The sequence below is a fragment of the Sphaeramia orbicularis genome, chromosome 10, assembly GCF_902148855.1.
Source record: "Sphaeramia orbicularis chromosome 10, fSphaOr1.1, whole genome shotgun sequence".
NCBI lineage: Eukaryota > Metazoa > Chordata > Actinopteri > Kurtiformes > Apogonidae > Sphaeramia > Sphaeramia orbicularis.
Window position 1 is genome coordinate 26,319,132 of NC_043966.1, and position 25,431 is coordinate 26,344,562.

Below are 25,431 nucleotides of genomic sequence, written 5' to 3' on the forward strand. Positions count from 1 at the left end.
ATAACATACAATGCCCAGTGTGATTACTGTGTTTCCTCAAATAGTGGTCTTGGCCTTTATTTACCTCAGCTGGAGGAGGTATCAGGGCTATTTTTAAAGGAGGCTTACATGAGAGGCAGGATTTTATTTCTAATGCCCTCTGTTTAATAAATAGAACTGTTCACATTTAGTATGAAACCCTCTTTTGATCTGCTCATAGAAATCGTTGAAATGTACAAAACCTAAAATATAATGTAAAAACCCTCTGGCACTTCTGAGGCAGGAAACCATTTATAGCTGTCATTATATAAAAGTTGGTACTTTAATATCTCTACAAATGATACTTTCAGAGAAAAATATCACACACACCTGCAGTGACTGAAAACAGACGAATTATTTTATGAATGCGTTCATTTGAATTTACACAAATTAACATTGTGTCAGTAAGTGTCAGCAAATTATACAACTGTCACCAGCATTTATAGAAGATATTTTTCACCCAGCCCATAATCAAGAACCACATTTTATTTTATTTTTGTGTTTTTTTGTGTTAACCTCGACCGCTCATTATTAGACATGTTGTAATTGACTCAGTTTTTACTTGAGGAAATTCAACATACAAATGTATTATTATTTTGTTTTCTGATAGGCAGTGGTACAAAGACATCTAAGCTAAATCTTCTTGTCAAAGTTCTGAACTTTGACATCAGCCTTTCACCAGGCTTTTTTGGCACTCGTTCTTTGACACTATTTGTACGTGGAAATTCTAATCAATTCAAATGGGTTCTTACCAAATGTCACTCCATGTAAACACATGGGGATTTTGTGAATCTTCTTTTACATAGAATGGCTACAATTTAATCATCTGTTGTCACTGTCATCAGCAACTTACACAAACAAGTGGTGCCAGACACAACAAACCCCGCCCCATGGACATATTGTAACTTATTTTGGCATCGATCCAGCTGATGTCATCATGTCTATGCATGTGCTGATGTCAGCATATCAATTGCCCCTCTATATGTGCCAAGTTTGAAGTAAATTGAAGCAAAATTGATGTTTTTATAGACATTTGAAATTTTGCCCATTATAAGTAAATGGTAAAAAAAAAAAAAAAAATTCTTTAAAAATTTGAAAAAAAAATATAACCACATCAATTCTGGGTCACTGGCAATCTATAAACCCAATGTGGTATGAATGCACATAATCGTTTTGCTGCTAGAGTGTTAACAGAAAAACAAACCAAACCAAAAACAATACCCCTTGCCTCCCCTTCTAGGGGGCGGGGTAATAATAAAAATCAAGATGAACAAAGTCACTGTGACACCTCATGTTTCCATCTGTATAAAAAGTGCAGGAAGCAGCAAACTAAGAGCTTCACGTTCAGGCTGAATCTCCACTCCAGTTCACAGGATAATTATGTTTAACCCAATGTTAGGTCAGTCTGACCCAGCAGCGTTACCCCAGCATTAGTGAGCTCAGTATGTTCAAACATTAGACAGGACATGGTTTTGATTAGGAACAATTATTATTTGTTTGTTGCACGACTTCGGTCTTTAATTTTGTAAGCTCTTCAGCCTTTCGTCATCATCCCAGTGTAAATGTTTTTGAAACTGAAATGACCTCGACTTGCAGAAAAACAGAAAAACATCTTCTAGTGTCGTCTTGACTGTTAAATCTGATCTGATGTGTTGGAATGTCTCTGAATGAATGAACCTAATCACCTTAGTTTACTAAAATGCTCTCACTCATCAACTCACATATTTTCCACTTCTCCCGCTCATACATTATCCTTATCCTTCTGCATAATACATGATCTGGTGAATATGCCTTTGTTAGCACCAGTTTGAGACTTTGTGTCATAATGTTAACATTAGCTTAATTTATGCTCATTTTAAACAGTCTCTAGAGTAATGTTTGCCTGAGAACCAAGGATCAGTACTTAAAGTATGTGTAATTATATAAGGGAACACACAGCTAACCTGCTAAACAGACGGGTAAATAATAACATGTTCATTAGTGCTATTCTTCTTCTGCACCATTAGAGTTGGTTATGAAAAACTTTGTGTGTTAGCATAGATGCATGTGCCTCTGGTGACTTATAAATACAAATATACAAATATCTGAATTTATTGTTAACATTAGTTTGGATGTAAAAATCACCTTTAACAGCTCCCAGTGTAATATATATCCTCTTACATTAAAGCTCAGCAGCCAAAATCAAAGAAAAAGTGGTGGAAATTAGAATAGAATAGAATAGAATAGAATGGGATATTTTAGAATAGAATATTTTAGAATAGAATAGAATAGAACCAATAAAGTGTACGCTGATAGAAAACAGACTTAATAAGGTAAAAAAATAAAATAAAATAAAATAAAATCCCATTACAGAGAACAAGTATAAATAGACAGTTGCAAAAAATAGACCAAACTCTAAAGTTCAAATCTAAAGTATAAAATAAACAAGGTGCAGTATAAAAGTAATCAGGTGCGTTTTACTTGAAGAACATTGATATACTGCAAATGAAATGTAAATTAAAATTAAGATTTATTGTCCTTGCAACAGTGCATCCCATCTGCAATGGCAAACAAAAACTACACCGTTATAATAGAACACTGTAATCAGTTCCCAACGTTGTCATCTGTTAAGTGTTATACTGTGGTAGCGGGTTTGAAATAAATATGTGAACTGAACTGAAACTGAATGTCAACAAACAGTAAAGACAGATGACAGCAGGAAATCACATAAATACATAAAAATCCCCTAAGTATATACAGTTATTGATTAGATGTACGCAGCATACAGTTACATACAGACACACATTCATATACAAAACACACCAAGAACAAATGAGAATATGAAGATAAGGAATAAGGAATGTGGAAGTTTGTTCAGTGCAATTAAATACACATCTTCCTAATGGCAAGGCAAGGTAAGGCAGATTTATTTGTATAGCACAATTCATACACAGGGCAATTCACAGTGCTTTACAAAAATGGAAAAAAGACAGATTAAAAACACACAATTACAATTAACACATTATCAATAAAACATGAATAATAATCAATAAAATAAAGTACAAGAGAAGAGTGCAAATAGAACCCTTTCAGTTGTTCTATGCACAGTTGAACAAAACCGTTTTCAGCCTGGACTTAAACACTGTCAGAGTAGAGGCCTGTCTCACGTCATCAGGATGCAGCTCCGTTGTTTCAGTCCAAATCAAAAGATTAAATAAAAGGATAAATGATCCTGATGGAACAACAGTGTAGACACATCTCAGTCAGTCTGATCAGTCATCAGTAATTACAGCTGTCAATCACATATTAGACCTCTACCTGTCTGGAAAACACCTGTGAGCCAAAGTCTATACCACAGGATAGATTTTCTGCAGCCCAAAAATAGATCACAGAAGTGGGTTGAATCCTTGTTTCCTCTTGGACCTCTTGAATTATAATATGCTGAAAGGTAATTATGGAATTTTTGCCCAATGACACCAAAAAACTATGAAGCACTACAGATTTAAGTGGAAGATTTAAACACTACTTTTTATGATAAAACAGCACACAGCTCTAACAGGATGTGTGTTATTTTTCTAATTATTTATTGTGCAAACAGCAAGAACATTAATTTTTTACCGAAAAAAAAAAAAAAGGATAATCTGGCCAAGTCAGAGTTTTAACCACTTCAGATTTTAATATTTGGGATGTAATGGCCTAGATTTTAAGGTTGTGATAAGGGATGGGAATTGATAAGAATTTAACAATTCCGATTCCATTATCAATTTTGCTTATTGATCCGATTCTTTAGCGATTTTCATTGGGTGAGGGAATAAAAGAGTACAAAAGGGTTTGTTTGCATTGTCGTCTTTTATATTTCCATCTCTGCACAGAAAACATAACATATACAGTATGCACAAATAATCAGTGTGCGATTTGTCAAAAAAACAGAAGGGGGAATGTTTTGTTTTTTTTTTTTTTGCTGGAGGGGGGGGCAGTTATATACGTGGGGGTGCGGTCCATAACTAAGGTAACTAACGCTGGCGTGAAACGAACGTGAAACTACATATTTTCAACGTCCAAGTCTCGGGTTCTATTCCTCTATTATACAGCGGATCTTACATGAAATTTTCAGAACTTCTAACCTGTATCTACTGGACACACAAATGCTGGGCCCTATGAATTTGTCACGTTTACCCCAGTACAGAGCCCCAGTGCATGGGGACGTTGGTGAATTCTGAGACTGCCGACAGTTCAGTCAAGGTGAATGTTAGTGTCAGTGATGTAGGATATACACTACCAGTCAAAAGTTTGGACACACCTTCTTATTTTAATGGCATGAGATGGACCGCTGATGGTCAACAAGTGCTCAGCATCACTGGGAACTCCTTCAAGACTTTTGGAAAACATTTCAGGTGACTACCTTATGAAGCTCATCGAGAGAAAGCCAAAGAATGTGTAAAGCAGTAATAAAAGCAAAACGTGTCTATTTTGAAAAATCTAAAATATAAAACACGCTTTGAGTTATGTCACACTTTTTTTTAACTAGATAATTCCATATATGTCCATTCATAGTTTTGATGCCTTCAGTGAGAATCTACAAAGTAAATAGTCATGAAAATAAAGAAAAACCAGGTGAGTCCAAACTTTTGACTGGTAGTGTAGGTGTAAAAAAAACTGTCACAACCTGCCTGTTATTTCAATTAGTTGATTGTTAACCCCCCCCCCCCCCAACAAATCACACCTTGCAAATAATAATAACAGAAGACACTGGGCCCGGTTTGGGGGCAGGTCACACCATACCACCATACAAAGTGAAAGTAAAAGTGAAACTGATTCCTCTATGTCTCCTGCTGCTGTGCACATCATTTTCCTTATCCCTACCTTTGGAAACTTTTATTTGAGGGGGCAGGATTTTTGCCCCCCCAGAACCGGGCCCGGATGACACCCTGGTGTTCGCTCCGCTGCTAGATTCACAAGTGTCACTAAGTAGTGTATCAAACACGCGACATTCCTGCAAATGAATTCCATGCTGTGTGGACAAATGTTTGAACATATTGGAGGTGTTTACCCCCTTTGAAGAAATGGAAGCTTTGCAAGTGTTTCAAGTGGCCCTGGTGTCTTTTCACGGGAAATATAGCCATACTTTGGAGCGTTTCTGCATGGACGCCGCGTTGGCTTCGTTCTAAACCAAAGCAATGCAGCATTTGTGTGACAGAACCGATAAGCAGAATCGTTAAGCAGCCGGGCAAACGATTCCAAGGAACTGAGCTACTGGGAAGCAGTTCTCAAAAAGGACTGGTTCTCGATTCCCATCCTTAGTTATGACCCTGAACTTCCTCCTTTCTGGTGTATTTGATGCATGTTGTTATATTTCTTTGCTCATTTCCTGACATGTCTCTACTTTCAACCGTCCAATAGAAACATTAAATGACAAAAACGATATTAAAAAGGCTTTACATCATCGTAGTGGCTCAGTAAAGCTCTATAAAGGTTCTATTTGCAGAACCGAAAGACACTGTGGCGCTAAAAGGAATTTAGATTGTGGAGCTAAAAGCATTAAATGGTTACGTTCAAAACCCAAATGGATGTCTATGTTACACTGGACACTGACCCTTCAGAGAATAAGGCTGTGTGCAGTTTTTAATGAGAACAGCTTTAGCAACTGTTCTAAAAGAATGTCTCCAGTATGTGATGAAGGGTAGATATTCTCTTATGCTTCTTACTGTACTTGTGAAAATAAACTGCCATAATGTCCACAAGTTCAACAAAGTATTGAGATAAACAATGAATCAACCAAAAGTATTCAAAACTGTTTTATTCCTTTACTCCGTATCATCTCTAGGGCAATTGTTGTAATTATTTACTGAGCAGAATTTGTCTCCTTGTATTAGAATATTGTCATTTTGATTGATGATTATAAATTGATTGATCTGATTTTTATTTTTCAAGAGGTTACTAGTGCTGCTTTACTGTAACACTCATCTCATTCCTCTTGCATTAAGAATAGCTTATGTTGTATTATACAGTGTTGCCCATAGAGTTGGAATAATTTAAATTTCAAGAAAATTACTCTTTTTATTCCTAATTCATGAGGAAAGAAAAAATATGTTATTCCAACTTCATGAGCAAAAGTGTATTTACAGAGCAGGACTTGTCTACTATTGGAATCTTGTCATTTTGATTGATGATGATTGATTTATTTCAACACATTTAACTTTTCAAAATGCAGTTTTGCTTTGTTTGAATGCTAATCTTGTTCCTGTTGTGCATTAAGAACACTTGAGTAGCGTGATTTTACAGGGTATACTGTCTCAGTTACATGATACAGACCTGGACATGACACATGAAATACATCTAAACAGCTGATGGTTTTATTCATCACCAAATTCAATGCACTGCAGTCATGTACTTGTTAGTTCACATTTCTTGTTTTCTTCCTATTACATACAGGGTGGGGAAGCGAAATTTACAATGAACATTTAGTTGTTTTTTCTCAGCAGGCACTGTGTCAATTGTTTTGAAACCAAACATATATTGATGTCATAATCATACCTAACACTATTATCCATACCTTTTCAGAAACTTTTGCCCATATGAGTAATCAGGAAAGCAAACGTCAAAGAGTGTATGATTTGCTGAATGCACTCGTCACACCAAAGGAGATTTCAAAAATAGTTGGAGTGTCCATAAAGACTGTTTATAATGGAAAGAAGAGAATGACTATGAGCAAAACTATTACGACAAAGTCTGGAAGATACTATTAAAGAAGAATGGGAGAAGTTGTCACCCGAATATTTGAGGAACACTTGCGCAAGTTTCAGGAAGCGTGTGAAGGCAGTTATTGAGAAAGAAGGAGGACACATAGAATAAAAACCTTTTCTATTATGTCAATTTTCTTGTGGCAAATAAATTATCATGACTTTCAATAAACTAATTGGTCATACACTGTCTTTCAATCCCTGCCTCAAAATATTGTAAATTTTGCTTCCCCACCCTGTATGTTTCATTATGCATGAGCAAACAGACTCAAGAAATAATAGAATATATATGCACTTAATGTATTTATTAAACACCTTCAACAAAACAACTTGAAACTTTTTTGTCCTCTTATTTCCATCCAGAGGGCCAACATGCTGTTTAGCGTCTTCCATCTTTATGGGTTGGTTCTGCTGCCTGTCACGACTGGATTAGCTGCACATTTGTGCATGTGCGACACTAGCTCTACTTGGAGAAACTGTCCCAAATGTGTTGGCAGAGACATTCAGAGTCATTCTGCGCTACAGATGGGTTACTCGTGTTAAAATTTTTAATCAGATTAATCATGATGATGGATTAATCCTCATTAATGCGTTAATTTTGACAGCCCTAAAGAAAAGATACAAATGTTTTATTCCAACTTTATGGGAAAAAGTGTATTTACAGAGCAGAACTTGCCTACTATTAGAATATTGTGATTTTTAATGATGATGATTGATTTATTTCGACACATTTTACTGTTCAAAAGGCAGTTTTGCTTTGTTTCAACACTAGTCTTGTTCCTGTTGTGTATTAGGAACATTTGAGTCGAGTGTTTATAGTAGTAGTAATAGCAGTAGCACTTTATTTGGTAGTTAATTACTTCAAACAACAAACAAAAACAACTCATCCATTGTTCCATATACAATGGGACCGAAAGGGTTTAGCCTGAGGTAAAGACTTATTTTGCTTAACCCTATTTACAATTAACACAATGTTTCCACATGAAAACAAACAATGAAAAAAAAATTACAAAATCAGTGTAATCAATGCCAAATATACAACAGAAGAGAATACATATTTAATTGAATTCAGGTAAATCATGTCCTTATCTCAACTACCAATTTTGATGCTAGTCTTTGAAACAAGTATTTTTTTAGTCAATCCTGAGCTCTATATTTTTGAATAATAGTTAATTTGTACATCTTTTTAAAAGTTTTAATTGTTTTAGACTGTTTTAATCGATCCTCCAGGCCATTCCATAGATTAACCCCACTAATGGAAATACATCAACTTTTTTTTAAAATTGTTCTTCCCTTAGCTTTTTTAAAAATGCTGGTTCCTCTGAGGCTATACTGACTTTTCCTACATTCAAACATCTCCCTGATGTAAGGCGCGTTATACAAAAAAAGCATTTTTAAGTATTTTTATTTTATTTTATTCATTTTTTTATCTTTAGTTGAATCCATTTACATACTGTACATATTTGGATTCCCGCACCACCCTTTAAGATGACTTACCTTTGCTACCTCAAAATCTGCCTTGTATTTTTATTTATTTATTTTTTTAATCAAAGAAAAAAAAACAAACACTAATGCTAAGTCTCAATTATATGATACAGACCTGGACATGACACGTGAAATGCGAATAATCATTGATGGTTTTATTCCCCACCAAACCCAATGCACTGCAGTCATGTACTTGTTAGTTCAAAGTGTATTTAATTGAACATGTTTGTTGGTGTGTTGCAGACCCAGCGGCGTGTGACATTCCATCTTCCAGACGGATCCCAGGAGAGCTGCAGTGACAGCGGTCTAGGAGACCCAGAGCCAAGCAGCACAACCAGCACCACCCAGCCCCTTCCCCTGAGCTTCCCCCAGGAGGAGTACTATGAGCAAACATCACCTAACAGCCGCACCGAGGGAGACGGCAACTCCGACCCAGAGTCCAGTGAGTGAGATTTTCTTACATTCACCAGACAAATCTGCGATATTATTATCTTTTTTTTTTTTTTTTTTTTTTTTTTTTTTTTTTGTCATTTAAGCCGTTTCCCTTTTTTTGTGGTGTCATCTGCGTTTTTAGACGACAAGTTTATTTACTAAGATTACAGCTGTGATTTCATAGTAAAAACACCGCCTTAAAAAAAAGACGCCATTTTTCATGAAATGTGTAAGGGGAAAGATATAAGGGGAATTACACCTCTGAAATCGGAAGTCTGCCGCTGAATTTATTCAAATGATTCACAAGACATCTGTCACTGCATGGCTTACTGCCCAATGATGCTCTCCATAAAAAGGTCCATTGAACAAAACGATACACAACTTCTTCCTCATACATATACAACAGATTTTTTAGAATCATTGCTTAAATAACTGGCTGAAGGCAAGAAAAACAGTGCTTAAGACACAACAGAAAACCCAAAGTTGTTCCTCCAGTTGTGTAAATCCTAAAAAATGTTCCCCACCAGCATGCCAGTGAGATAATGCAGAAATAATTGTACTCTGCCTTAAAATGAACAACTATTTTAGGCTCCCTATCCATACGTCCTTGTGACATATACCCAACCCACACACACACACACACACACACACACACACACACACACACACACACACATATATATATATATATATGATGTACAAGTTCTGGTGAATCATATTTAATATTCTGGCTGTTTCTGACTAGATGAGGACTTATATCGGACCAGACCTCCCTTCCTGGACTGACCCCGTGCGTCTCAATGTTCAAAATGTTTTACATAAGGACAGGACATTAGAAATAGACTCCTCTATGTGGACACCTACATGCAGTATCCATTGTGTCATAGCTGTAAGTGAGACAACAGCCTTCCGTGCATCTGCCTCCCCAGCAGCTGCACTGACGGGTCCAGGACTGGAGTGTGACTGTGAGTGTGAGCGTGAGTGTGAACGCATTTGTTAAGCATTAGACAAGATGGGTGACATCCTGGAGACAGCTTCCTGTTTATTTAAATGTCTGTCCCAATGTGATTTTTTTGTTTTTTGATAAGAGGATGTTACAAGTTGGAGCAAGCAAGAAGTCTTTTTTCTTTTCTTTTTTTTTTTTTTTTTTTTTTTTTTTTTTGGTTGTTTTGTTTTTCTGAACCAGCTGACTTTCTTTTTCCCAAACACAAATATATAAAGATATCTAATGATCAGCCTCTCCTTCCCAGCTGGTTTCATTAATTGAATCACTATGGTGACAGCAGTGATTCATGTATGTGATTCATTTATATACACAGGCAATTGCTCATCATCTTATTAATATTCAGTGACATAAACATCTCATACTTCATAAACTCACTCAAATACTGAAGTTATTACCCACTTTCCCTCTGGGGTAATATTTGTTAAAGTGCATTAGTTTTAGAGAGAGGACCACGCTAACATTGTAAATGCATGTGTACTTTTATAAATTGCTGCATTAAAACATACAGTAGAGTGAGACTGTAAAGAGAATAACTGACGGTTTCATATCAAAGTCTAATATTAGCAGTTGATTATTAGAAAACTCATTTTCGTTATTTAACCACAAAGCCTACTTCAGTGCTCTGTTGTATTCTTATCAGGCAGGGAACGTTATTAAAGCCAGTGTCGAACTCACGACTGATACGTGACATGATCATAGTTTAGAAGTGTGTCAACACTGTATCGGAATCATTTGAATAATTTTACCCAAACGTACAAAGTTCATCAGGAAATCCGTGTAGAACTCTGTTTGCCTTATCTTTTCAGGCTTCCTTGAGAAATGTGCCTAATTAAATATTTGTGCAACATTAACATAAATACATTTTTAAAGGACATGCATCCTTACCTGAAATTCAGATAACTCTTCCCTTTCCCTGTAGGTGATTTAACACACTTGTACACACACACACACATTATTTGAAGACAGAGTGAAAGTTGTCTGTTTCATCTGGCTCCATTTTCTTCTTCTAGAACTTTAAAGATAAACTCTGACTCTGTGCTAGTCTGTTCAAAAACCGAGATGGATCCTGTGCATGTTGACCGTCTCAGAGATGAGTCTGTTGGTGACAGAGGGGGGGCCTAAGATGGATTAGATATGGTTTTATCAATGAGCACCAGGCTGGTGTGGCGGTGGCAATCTCTTATCATGTCGTCTCAATTTGTAAAGCAGAAAGAACAAGGAAAAAGTGGAAATAGGGGAAAGGAGATGGAATGAGTCTAAGTGAAGAGGAAGAAATAGAAGGGAGAGATTGAAAGAATCAAGCGAGGGTAGAGAGTTAAAATTTCCTGAGTCAGAAGCGGTATTGTTTCGTAAAGGTGCTTAAGCTCGGACCTGAATGTCAACTTGCACTGAGCAATTGTCTGTGCCAAAGGCAAGCCATGTGGCCTTCTTATGACAATGAATTTCTCAACTCCTCTTTAAACCTGCATCTTTATTAGACCACCCACTCTTGAAATAAAGTTCATATGACATTTTATGTTTCTATTATTTATGAGTAAGGCGGCTGTTCATTTTATGGGCTCTTGCTTCCCCCTCTAGGCTTACTTCACCACCCCGCCATCAGTCTTCTGCTGTCTATTCTTTTGTCACACATTGTTCCAAAGGTTTTCTAAAGGTATTTTCTCGAGTGTCTTAACAAACAGATAAAAGCTAAAAATTAATATCATTAGTATGTGCAGTTTTAGGCCCAGCTCACATCGGTCTGACAGCTGGCTTTTACTGAGCTAAACATCCAGAACAATTACACATGATGAATAGTACCTGTCCCTTTTGGCCAAATTGCAACACTTCATCAAAACATCAAAAACAGGAATGCGTAATGATATGCAGTGCATCTTAACATGAAAAAGAGGAATTGCGATGCTGTTCTGCTTTTTTTTTTTTTTTTTTTTTTTTTTTTTGGTGAATCAGCACGGTAGTATTCTAGGTTTTAATTTTTCAGAGGTTCAACTTGGAGGCATTGAGAATAACTGACCTTAGCTCGAAATCACTTTGAGTCATGTTGTTCTGGATGAAATACCAAATGAATCCAGCTGATGAAAATGGCATTCTTGACCCACTTTAGCTCAGATATTGTGCAGTGTATTTTTGTGCATTGTTCATTTCCATTGTTATGGCCCATGGTATTGTTCTGAGTGATGTGAATGCATTTGTGATCACTTTGGTTTTTCTCTTTATTTGTTTCATTTCTTGTACTTATTAATTCTGAACACCCTGTACAGTTCAGTCGATGCTAGTTGATGCTTAATGATGTCCCGAATAGTATTTGCTGAATGATGGAAATCATCATGTCAGCCAACAGTGCTAAGCTCTCAGACAAAGTGCAGCAAAGTGGAAGCAAATCCCTAAGTCTAAATCCTTCATATTTTTCGAACAATACACAATTTTGTTCTCTGGACGATTTGTAATATACTTATTTCATTCTCCTGTTGTTGGAGTTGAGGGATTTAAGGGCTTGCGCTTTTGCCCACTTACAAGCAGCTCACTGAAGTCAGTTTTGAAGTAGTGCATTAGTCATTGGGAGAAAGATGAAAAAGCTGTACGTTATAGCGCCGTATCTTAATCTGTGGCATATGGCTTTCAAATGACCAGCTTACACCTTGTCTGTCTAAGATCTAAATCTGCGATTAAAATAAGTCAATCCTTTTTAAACACTGCAACTTTAATAAGATTATACTTTTGAGTGTGCTGCGTAGTGTATTATAAAAGCGCAGACATTTTTTTTTTTTTTTTATAAAAAAGGGAATGGCTTTATCAATCAAAGGATTTCAATAAATGATTTTTGCTTGACATTTAAATTATTTTCCATATTTTGCGTTTTGCTTCGAAGGCTCATGTAGCACATAATATATTATTCCTGATGCCAGCAGACATATAATCTGATTAAAGGCTTGCTGAGCTCATACTGTGGGGGTAATGTTCTCAACTCTTTGATTTCTGTAGGTCCAAAATTTTCATAATAGCCTTCCGACTGAATTTCCAGTTGACTGATTTACAACTGCCCTTTTTCTTGTCTTTGGAAAAGGCCACTTGACTTGATCTAGTGTGCCAAACACGTTGGTACCATTTGAATTTTTAATACTTCTTCCTCAAAGTCTACCCAGTACGTCTAGCTGCCAATGCCCAGGCTGCACTAAGATTGGAATGCAACTGTCTAGACACAATCTACCCATGAATAAAAGGATTTCACATAGAGGCACAAAAAACTTGGATGCTTGTAATTGTATTTCTACAGCTTAGCTTGTCCGGCCTTACTGCATAACAGTAGAAATACATTTTGTTATTCATACCAATGCTTTAGCACATCATTATTTGACGGCAACAACGGCATACCATTCAGTACAGTTAGCTGCATTAATTATTCATATGACTCCAATCTCAGTTTCACTTTGAGGGTTCTCATATGCAATTAGAAGTAATAAATGTGCTTCTTAATTACATTCATTTGTGCAAATTTCCATTCCCCATTGAATTTTTTTGTGGAAACATTGTGACACTGACCAATGGCATATCATTTGCAATGTGACTAAATCCATTCAGCATAGAACAATTAGTTGTAATTAGTGTTACAATGTCATCAGCGACCAGGGGGAAAGACTAAGCTGACATGCAAGAGAGAAGAGCACCCTTGTTCTGAGAGTTACAAGTTGAGCATTGTAGTAAGATCCAGATAATTGGCTGACCACAGGTTAGAAATTTGATGAAGTGTTAGGCTTTTTTTTTTTCATGTAAAATTACTATATGCAGACATCCTCTTTGATAAAAGCAGGAGCTGCCAGTGTAACCATTTACTGGTGTCACCCCATGTAATATCTACTGTTGACAAATGAGCAGTTTCACTCCGGTAATTAAGAATGAGATTCTACGCTTAAGGGAACCTTGTTTCTAGTTGTTAAACGATGGGAGGATGCACTTCTCAGTCATTTCACATCATGACCTTGCATATTGTCATGTTATCACAGATATCCTGGCAGGGATGTGTATGTTTAATTCATGCAGCACATAAATTGATAATTCAGCCCATTCTTTTTTCTTGCAGTTATACCACTATCTACAAGATAACTTCTTTAAACTTCTATTTTTTCACATCATTTGCACCAGTTTGCTTCCTGCTATATTTTCACTGATATAAATAAATAAAAGCCTTTGTGCCTTCTGGCTCCCAGAACTTTTTACAGCGGCCCCAGTGGGCCTGCAACAGAGCTAAATGAAGCAACAGTGAGTATTAACCTACATACTGTAGATTGGACCTTTCCTTTTAAGATGATTTAAGTTTTTTCTTTTCCCCTCCTCTCCCCTTTTTTTTTTTTTGACCGCCGGGGGTCTGGCGCTGAGTCAGACGGGGATTTAGATGGACTCTTCTGTATCCTTCTCAACCGACTGGGATTTGGTGGAAGTGCTCTGTTCTCAGAGGTGAGGTGGAGGGGAACCCTTGTTTTATCTGGTTCAAATGCCACACCAGTTGTCTCAGAGAGAGACAAGCTATTGATCTTGAGGAGTCAACTCAGCTCGCAGAAATCTCTCTCCACCCTCCTTCAAACGACTCAAAAGTGTCACGTTAGAAACCTCCTTTTCAGAGTATTAGGACTCTTCTTTGTTGCCTTGCCAAAGTCCTCTGTGAAGTTGAGACAGCTTTCTGGTACAATCAAACAGATCTCACCAGGACAAGTCCTAAAAGATCATAAAAGGCTTTTGTTGGGTTTTTATTCTACTCTTTAGTGTTTTAGCACCATCACTGAAAAAATTTGAGCAGGATTTGGGTCACTGTGATGATACAGGTGAGCACTGTCATAAATTGAATATGCAAATACAGTATAAACGGCTCTTTAAAGGAGCATTGCAGCATTTTTGCACATGAAGCTCAGTTTATTGTACAGAAAAAAAAACAAAAAACAGTGAAAACACTCATCTGCTCTTTTTTTCCCACTCCTGAACATATTATTACAGACTAGAAATATCCAAATAATAACACCGAGGTAATTTCAGTTTGGGCTTGTATTACATTTTTCACATTTTATAAATTGAAGATATAGAGTTGAAAACACACTAACACACCGTACCATATGGAATGCTGTTCCTGATATGAAGAATTTAATGTTTTCATCATTTGACCCAGACTTTATAGTCAGCAAGTGTATCTAGGTCTCTGCTGCTTCGATTTTGATCAATCATTTATTTATAACCCAGCCAGCACACTTGTAACATTCATTTAAATACTTACTTAGTAATTTTGTCAGTGTAAACAGGACCACTCTGACCCAAAATCAACAAGTCAATCTTTGTTTTATCTTCTTATAATTGTGTTTTTATGAGAAACCATTTTATCGCTATCATATCCCTTTTATACTTTTGCTCCACTGCACTATGAATAAATGTTATTTAAATACTTAGCGAGATTTTTAGGAATAGAAATGTTGGCTGGATACACCGGGTTTTTACTGTCCAAAAGTTGCTGCCTCGAATTCACTCAGCAGAACCGTGACTTGAGTGGGCTTTTAAGAGACCCTTACAATTAAAATACAGATTTCAAAGTTGTTAACATGTTCGGTAAGTCTTGTGTCTGGTTTGGGAAGGGATCAATAGCTGCCAAGTTTGATCCTGTCTCTGGACAATGTATTCTGAACCAGGCATAGATGGAAAGAGACTTCAAACAAGGATAGAGGCTCAAGGGCCCAGCCAGCAATTCACTTTGTTCCATTTCACTGACTCTGTGATTCCTTAACTGGAATATGGTTTGAACTGCATATTAAACCCACCAAGTGCGGGGTGTGAGAGGGGTGAATTGTATTGGTCCTTGATCCCATCTAGCTGATATGATCTCAATAACACCAAACATGAACTGGACTCAGAAATGGGCAATTTGTTTATTTTGGATGCTAGCGGTATCTTTGGCATATGGTTTAAAGCATCAGTAGCAAGTCCTTTTGTCCTCATTGGATTTAATTTAATCTATTTACAGCATGCTGCGACTAATCACTGCCACACTCTCAACTTCTGAGTCAAGCCTCCTCTTAGTTTTAAGCATTTCACAAAAGATCTCACAATATTTCTCAAGAATCATGTGGTGCTTTTAGAGCGATGAACTCAGGTTATACCTGCCTGAAAGAGCGGAATCCTCCATTCCCTTCAGAAGCGGCAGGAAAACATGGGAAGCCATAAAATATAGATGTGCTAATGTTTTATTCAAGGCCATTTGTTATAGATAGCTTTTACAAAAATCCCACTCCTTTTCATTTTTAGTTTGAGGACCTCTGTTAGCATTAACACTTTTGCCTGCAATTTACTGACTTTAGTTCTGGTCACACAACATGTCCATACATAGACAAACACACCCACATACACACTCTGAGCACTTAGCATTTTCTGATTTAAGCTTATCATTATAGATATGGTCTATCTTATATCCTATTGTCTTTGCAATATAGACAGAACATCTAAAATCTGTAAAATTGGAATACATTTTGCTTCAGTTCATAAACAGGCAAAAAATGTAACTTGTGTTTATCTGACAAAATAGATAAGAGATCATCTCATTTGGGATTTTATGTTTGTCAGTGAGGTCACAGGTCAGCCTTCTTCCTATTTCATTAAATCCATTACCCTGTTCCTTGGTGTTGTATTTCAGTATCACCAGTGCTATGGTTTATTGTTAACAACTGCATTAATGAGTCTAAGACAGGGTTAGAGGAAGTGCATCGCTCTTTTTTTTTTCCTCTTCCCTGCTGCCCCCCCCTTTCCCCACACACTTCTCCTTTCCTCCCAGTCTTTCTTCCCCTCTTTAAGATATAACGCCACAGACAGATTAAAATGCATGGTCTCATCCCTTTCTCATTTTTCACATGCAGTCGGTCTCAAGGATAAGGATGGCCTCTGCTCAGAAGGACTTATTGACCAAAATAACTGTGCATCAATATGTCTCCTGAAGGCTGAGCAGACCACAGCATCACAGGGGTTGTATTTTCACCAACTCTCTCAGCCTTTAATGTTATTGACCTGAGTTGTCCTGATATGCAGCCCAACAGTACGGCAGGCTAGGCAGATATACGCTAACCCATCTTAGGACTTCATTCTCCTAAAAAGAGCAGATTTAAATGAATGTTACAAGTATGCTGACAGACAACAACATAGCACAAAATCAAGAGAGATTTGCGCTGTGAAAGGCGTGCTGTAACCAATGTAAAATTGCATTGCTGCTTTTCTTTGGCTTATTTTTCAATAAGAAATCACTATGAGATAAAGTGCAGTTTTGATGAGATTCAATTTACAGTGATAGCTGCAGTATTGCTGCAGTGACATCAATGATATGATGACAGACGGCTACAACTATGATGCCATCTGTCTATATTTCACATATTAGCATATTTCAACTAAAATGTGTCATTCACAAGGAATGCAATATTTTCCTGTGAAATCATTAATTTCACAAGCAAGGGCATAAAATCGCAATAAATCTCATGCAGAACAGTTCACACACACTCCCACGTGCACACATAAACACAACACACACTTTGTGTTCTGATGAAGTTACTGGCAGTTAATTCAACTGGCTGGGATATAATAAAGCATGGAGGTTACAGTATGTTTTAGATCTGCACTGTGAGATTTAATCCAGCTGTTAAATGCACACGCATGGAAAGGATTACTCCTCACTGTACTGTATGGGACCCTATCTCCTATCCAATCAATGTATGCACTGACTGGTTGATAAATTAGTATTCGCGGACAAATGGATCACTTCAGAAACCACTCACGGGCTGGTAACACTGACAAATGAAGTGAGAGTGCAGCAAGAAAAGAAAGGAGCTGTGCTGAATGAGCATGAAAGAAAGAAAGAGAGAAAGAAAGAAAGAGAAAGGAAGAAAAAGAAAGGAAGAAAAAGGAAGGAAGGAATACGATGGGGATTTTGGTTGGGGAATGCTGAAGGAGAAGATTTAAAGGGAGGCCCTGCAGGAACCGTTTGGCCTAACAGAATATGACAGGGGGCTTTGAGAGGCCTGACACTGAACACATAAACCTGGTTGTTGTGTACCCTCCTCAGTAAGCGAGCTGAGGCATTCATCACATTCACTGTGGTCTAGTATGCAAGGCTCTTCTGCCCGGGCTTTTTGTGAGGCATCTGTGGGGACCTCAAGGCAATGTAGCACTGGTGAGGTCAGTCAGCTGTCTGCCATTCCATGCATGCAGAAGCAGACCTGGTGCTCAAACCTTGCCAGAAGCTCCGGCGAGCAGGCACACAGACTGTGTCCCTTTGTCCCCATTTTCCCCAGACACCTGCGTGATTGCATTGATTTGTCCTGATTCCATTCAGCCGGGGGTCCTGCTGGATTTCAAGTGTCAAACATCTGTCATACTGAGGCTTCCTCATGCCGACTAATTCATCACACTCATAAGACCTAAATCTTTGCAGAACTGAGTGTGAATATGAAGTAAATCTGAAGAATCAGTGGAGAAACTATTGTATCTTCAAAGGCTTGTGGGTAAATCATTTTTTTCAGAAAAGATACAGGGTGCATAATTATCTCTATGATGATATAACAGAACATAATGATGCAGGACAGCGCAAAAATAAAAATGTTTTTTTGTCTTTTTTATCTAAGGAATAGCAACTGTTACTGTGTGAGTATACATACAGTACAGCTCATGTATAAATATAATACACACACACACACACACATTTTTTTTTTTCTGGTAAAAAAAAAAAAAAAAAAGGGGGTGACGTCTTCACAGACACAGGTCTGGATTCTTTGGATGTATCCCTTGGTGTCTTAGATAAAAAAGCAAAAAAGGGAAAGTGAAAGAAAGGCAGTGTTAGACAGAGTGAGTTCACAGTGTTGGAGGAAAATAGACTGGAACGTCTCCTGAAGCCAGTTACAGGCAGCGGCAGCAGCAGCAGCAGTGGCAAAGTCTTTGTTATGATAAAATCAGGGACCTCTGCAAGCATGCCCTTGATTCTGCAGTTGGCTTAACTCGGCAGGTCACCAAGGGGAGGCAGATGTTGTCTCGAGGCATGTCCTATTGCCTCCTCACGGGCTCCGGCTGGTGTCGCTAAGCTCACAGGTGCAGAGGGGTTGGTGGACTGAGGAGTTGGAGGTGCATTAAGCTGCCGCTCAGCCACGACAGGATGGCACAGGGGATGTTGGGATGAGCAGATATGCTCATTTTGATCCACTGAGGTATAATAATTGATGATCAGCCCTGCTGTCACATCTGTGAGCCACTGGTCCATGACATAATACACCCTTAATGCAACACATGGTGGTGTGGGCAGAGGTGCCATGGGGCGTCATGCTGGCCTCGATTTCATAGGGTGTAAAGAATGACTGATGAAATACACAGTTCTAGGACTTTCTTGAAGACCCACAACTCAAGGAAAACCACCGCGCTTACAGTTTGTTACAATTTATGACTTAAATAAAAAGAAGAAAACCCAATGAATGTGATTACTAAAGGCTGTCAGTTAAAATTATATGCTTAATTATTCATCTCTTTCAAAAATGACTATTTTTCTTTCGGTCTGACAATATAGTGAAGCATCGGTTGAAACAGTGTAACAATACAATATAAAACAGTAGATTTTGGATCATTTCATACATAAGAAAAACAAGAAGCAGTTCAGTGCGGTGCACTATAAAAACACTTACAGGCCACACACATATAAAGTATACGCACTTGGTAAAAGGAGACATTAGCCGTCTTTAATTGCTCATTTTAATGAATCTTTAGAGAATAAAAGAGAATGGTGGCAAAGAATGTTAAAATAAAAAACAACCCCTTTTTAAAGTCCAACTTCATCACTTTCAGCTTAAAACCTGACCTACTTTTTCTCCCGCCGTCTCTACATTTGGTCTTGTTCTATTAAAAAAAAAAAAAATCTGTTTGGTATTTGGTTATTTGATTAATCACCGATTTGCACAGATACACAGTGCACGCAGAAGCATCACACCAAGCGTACAAAGAAAACAGGAAAACAAAAGCGTATACATATACACCTTGATCTGCATAGCTGAGCGAACCTCCCACGTTGTACAACCATAGTTAAGACCTGACATCTCCAACACAAAACGCTACCATTGACAACCTAAGGGTCTTTGAAAGCCTCCACTCGCTGATCTGTCTTCAGCGTGATTCTCGTGCTGAAAAAAAGAACAAACAAAAGCACAACAGCCATGCAGAAGAAGAACATTCCAAAACTGGAGTAGAGAGAAGTGTTTCTCAATAACTGGGTTTATACATAGTGTTATTGCGCCTTCTCAAAAAAATAATGCAAAACACTGAAAAAGTTTGAATTTTTGAGAAAAAATAAAAAAAAAATACCCAAAAGGATCAATAGGCTGCCATTATCCTAGCCACAGTAAACATTGAAATCGCTGAGCAGCTTTGTCTGTTCAGAAAAGGAGCTGTGTTCCGTGTTTGTTGTCATCGTTGGTCGTCAGTGATCCGATCAAATTTTAATCACGCTATTCAGCCTCATTGATTTCAGTTTACTACAGATTGCGTTGAATGAAATATTGTTCTTTTTTTTTCTCCATCAGTGGCAATTACCCAACAATGAGAGTTTGATATCACAGTGAATTCGAAGGCATTGGTGTTTGTGAACGTCGGTTTTTGGGTTATGTATCTGCAGCTTCCAGGACTTGAACATGACAGACCTGCATAAATTCATATTCACAAGACACATGCCTGTATGCGCTCAAGGAGGAGTTCATTTACTTTAATATATCTGTACACCCACGTCTGTATCCTCCGCACACAGATGCAGAATGAAACCGCGAAAACACAAATCATAAGCTTTTCCTCTTGGTGAATGATATATGGTTTCATTCATTCCATAGTGCAGTAGATTAAAGGTGTTGTGTACTGATATGTTAAAAAGTAATAATAAAAACAACCTCCCTGTACAAATATAAGCATCTACAATTCAAGGTTGGAAATATGTTTGCCTACAAGGTTGAAATAGAAAATAATTCAATGTTTTCTGAGGATTCATGGGTTTTTTTTTTCTTCTGAGGACTGCTTTAAATATGGAGAATTGTTGACGGTTCTAATCTTCTGTAGACATGCATCCTGTTTGTTGTTACATCTCTGGTTAGTTTGTATTTTTTGTATGTCTTTTACTATTTCCTGCTAGGTATTACCATTATTATTGTTGTATGTAAATGATTAATATTAATTTTTCTAAATGTGTGTACTTTTACTGATCCCAAGCAAAATCCATCTGTCTTACCTTTGGAGCATCTGCCATCGCTTACAGGGCCGTCCACCTCGCGAGTCACGGGGACTTAGGGACATCTGTCCCAACAGATAGAAAATCAGGATAGGGCCATCCATTCTGTTAACGCTCCACTGAACTCTGTGTTATGTTCACCATAATTTGCTTTTGGTTGCTGCAGCATCCCGGAATATTGCTTTGCAGCAGCTCAGACAAAGTCGACTGGTTGTAATGTGTCCCTTTTCGGCCATTCTGCACGCAGATAATTTGATAAACCCCCAGACGTAATGGCTATGCTGCATCCTGATAAATGTGGGTAATATGACAGGGGACGGAGGATTTCCCTAACAATTTCTGAAGAGAAGTTTGGCTATTAGGATGATTTGATATTTTCTGGAGCGAGTATATTTGATCTGAAAGGTTTTGTTTTGTTTGCCTTTCTCACTTTTTTTATTTTACGGGATGTGATGCATAGTTTGTCTGTTTTGTTTCCGAGATGACTTTTTTTTTTTTTTATGTGAGTGCAGATTTAGTTTGTTCAGGCAATATTTCCTGTTTCAAAATAGTTCCTGCAGTTTTCAACTCATATTCCACAGGGGAACGGCCTTAAGTACAGATAAAACCAAAGAGTGTACACTGATTTCTTGCTCATATGCCATATGCTGTTTCACTTTTCTTAAGCAGAACACTCGGCTGCACACATCCACTGTTATTCATAATACCCTCTTATATATTCTTGAAAACACAAATCAGAATCAACTTAGTGAAACTGACCGTGCACTGATGCAAAAGCTCACTCAGCCAGTCCTCCTTCGCTCATCTTGCTTTCTCTCAATCTTCTCAGGGAAAATGCGTCAGCTGTTCCTTATATGGTAAAATATGCAATCTGTGCCTGCCAGTCTATGAGCAAGTTTTGGGTTAATCCTCATGAATACGTGACTTTGTCTGCATGAATAAATAAAAACCTGCTCACTGGGTAATTGAGGTGCCTTGCCACTAACAAAAGAGGACACTATTTGTAAATGGGATTTTTTTCCCCCCTCATTTAAGCCCAAGGCGATTTATATCACATGAAAGCGCTTACTAAAATCATATTGAAACACTATATAAGTAAGATATGACAATGAAATGTTAGATTCTTCCCCTCAGGACTCTGGAAAACTTATATGTCTGTTATTTTATCATTTGCATCAATTTTGTGGAAGCTAAAATGTAAAAACGCCACAATGTTGTGTGATGGCTATGTTTCGTGCCTTGTGGCAGAAAATATACGAATAAGTCGTAATTTAAGATTGTTCAACACCAGAACCAAAGCCTGGTTAAAGACAAAACACAACTGTTCTCATCTGTAAATATTGTGTATTTTGTGTGGGAGAGAGAGTGAGTGAATGAATACCTCATATATAAATGCAACACTGGATTATCGAATTGTATGGTATGGCCATTTTAAATGATGTATATTTTACATATATTATATTTTTATGCATGGTATGATTGTTTTAAAAGATGTATATTTTATACTTGTACTGCAGTGTTGTGGAAGAGCCCAACCGGGGACTGGAGTTGAGAATTAGCACCAGCTATAAAGTCTATATGCATCACATGAGCTGCAAACTTGTAACTATGTTCGACTGCATTGTTCCTGTCAAATAAATAAATAAATACATTCAAAGTCACTCAGCTGACTCCACTTCCACCATTTCAGAGTTAATATATTTTTGCAACACACTGCTATACTTGATTTATTTAGATCATTGATTGCCTTTAAATATTTGTGGAAAGGGTTTGTGTTTTGTGCTCTCCGCCCAGACATTCGAGGGAGGCGGCTGCATTGTGTGAGTTTTTGAAAAGACCACAAACTAGTTACGTGTCCTCACTCGTCCGAAGTTTATTCAACAACTGCCATTACAATAATGGCCCCAACGGTGCACATGCGTACAACAACTTCCTCTGAGTCAGTATCAATCGATCAAACGTGAAACTTCAAACAAAGCAGTGCATTGCTTGTTTTAAATAAATCCTTTGTAAATGCATTATCTATTTAAACAAAATATGTTACGATTTTAATAACAACCTTTTTAAATGTAATATTAAATTTGTATAAACCTGTATTTTCCTTTATTAAGTAAATACAAATGTAATTATATTGTAGCTGTGTACTTCAGTACCAATATATACAGGGTGGGGAAGCAAAATTTACAATGAACATTTAGTTGTTTTTTCTCAGCAGGCACTACGTCAGTTGTTTTGAAACCAAACATATATTGATGTCATAATCATAGCTAACACTATTATCCATACCTTTTCAGAAACTTTTGCCCATATGAGTAATCAGGAAAGCAAACGTCAAAGAGTGTGTGATTTGCTGAATGCACTCGTCACACCAAAGGAGATTTCAAAAATAGTCGGAGAGTCCATAAAGACTGTTTATAATGTAAAGAAGAGAATGACTATGAGCAAAACTATTACGAGAAAGTCTGGAAGATACTATTAAAGAAGAATGGGAGAAGTTGTCACCCAAATATTTGAGGAACACTTGCGCAAGTTTCAGGAAGCGTGTGAAGGCAGTTATTGAGAAAGAAGGAGGACACATAGAATAAAAACATTTTCTATTATGTCAATTTTCTTGTGGCAAATAAATTCTCATGACTTTCAATAAACTAATTGGTCATACACTGTCTTTCAATCCCTGCCTCAAAATATTGTAAATTTTGCTTCCCCACCCTGTATATATAAAGTTATAATAATACCTGAGAACAAATAGACTTCTTGATGACCCATGGAGAACATTTCAAAGAAATAATGCACTTTTTCCACCTACAAAAATATAAGGCGTTTTAAGCTGTCACATGTGCAGGGCAATGGAAGAGAACAGAGATATTCTTCTATGATAGACAGACTAATATGTTAAGGTCACAAATGTTTCCCTCATGGCTGAGTGATCATCAGAAAGTATTCAGTTTTGTCTTTAGAGTGGCCCCTTTTTGGGCAATTTCATTTTGATTGCATAAGGGATTCCATATGTCGATGCCAGTTTGTGACAGAGCACTTTGCAGTTTCCTAAAATAGTGCCTCTTGAAATGGACTTAAATGGCCAAAAATGTTCCAATATGTGACTTAACTTTGCAATTAGGTTATGGAAACAGACAGTACTGTGTGTAAAGTCCTAGGCCAGTATTTGGTTTGTTGGTTTTATACAGATTTAATGACCACACATGCATTTCCCAATCTCTGCATTAACCCACAAAGACCAAAGAACAGCTGATCTAAAATACTTCATAACTTCTGATCCACTACTCCCATCAATACATGTAAATAATTGGTGTAAAAAACAGTTTGTCATCTTTTCACAGTCATCACATTTGACCCATTTGGACGTTCAGAGGCTCCATAGTTAACGTGGAAACACCGTCATCTTCTACGACATTGATTCACTGGTAAAATCAATAACAGTGGATGGAGACGCTTGTTTTATGTTCTATTAATGATATATTTTGTTGAAAAAGTCAATCTTTCTTCAGTTTTCTCTGTTTTTGATATAATAACCCTCAACTTTAATCTGGGTTTTTATGAACATCTACACAATCAGTCAATTAAATACAGAAAAATACATGATATTCACTGAAAAAAGGGGATAATCTTGTAATAAATGGAGATAAATCAATTAAGAAAAATATATTTGTGAACTGCCATGAAAGTAGCACTGGTTCTTTATGGGTTAAGATATAATTTGGATATAGGGGGAGTATGTACAACAGTAAAATTAAAAGTCTCAGGAAAAAATGAACTAAAGTTGCAGTAACTGTGTGTGACCTCCCTTTGCACTTAACATGTCTTTAACACTTTTGTTCAGACAGATTTATTGCACTATTTTTCTGATGTTTTATACCATTTTTCATTCAAAACATGTCAGATATTTATAACTGTATATGCTGATTTTTGTCTTGAACACAGGGGTCACACTAAATTGTCACTTTAACCTTTAGAACTAATTTAATTCATTTTTTTAAATGTGTCTGTTAAGGCTGTGCACATATTTCTTGTATTTTATTGTCGTATTTGAAGAAAAGAAAATTGGAAATAAATATGTATGCTCATTTCAACCCTGCAAAAACAAAAAACCTAGAGGTGACCTAAGACTTTTGACAAGTCTACTATATAGATGGGTTTAGTGTTGGAGAATGTAAGGACTTTAAAAGTGCTGAAGAACAAAAAAAAAAAAAACAACAGAAATTGTAAAAGTTTTTAATGAAAACATGCTTTATTTAATTGTTTATATCATCTTCTTTGAGATTAATAATCGCCTGGTCAGGAGAGCAGCATAGATATTGTTCCAACATTATATTAAGACAAAACTTTCACACATTAATAAAAATAGATGTGTATCAGGTTATATTCAATAAAAGAAAACATAAAGATTAATGAGGAATGAGATCAACTGGGATTTCAGACTAAATTTGGAAGCAATCATATTAATATATCCTATTTTTTAATATGTGCGGTCAACGTTAATATACTTTTGC

The 25,431-nt window shown here is 37.0% G+C and overlaps 1 protein-coding gene across 1 annotated transcript in view; it reads left to right on the plus strand.

The window, feature by feature from the left end:
- pcdh11 (protocadherin 11) overlaps positions 1–25,431 on the plus strand; it is a 156,606-nt gene that overhangs the window by 94,552 nt on the left and 36,623 nt on the right. The window contains exon 6 of the mRNA XM_030145097.1: positions 8,466–8,664. Within this exon, the coding sequence (XP_030000957.1) occupies positions 8,466–8,664 (199 nt within the window). The remainder of the gene's footprint in view (positions 1–8,465; positions 8,665–25,431) is intronic.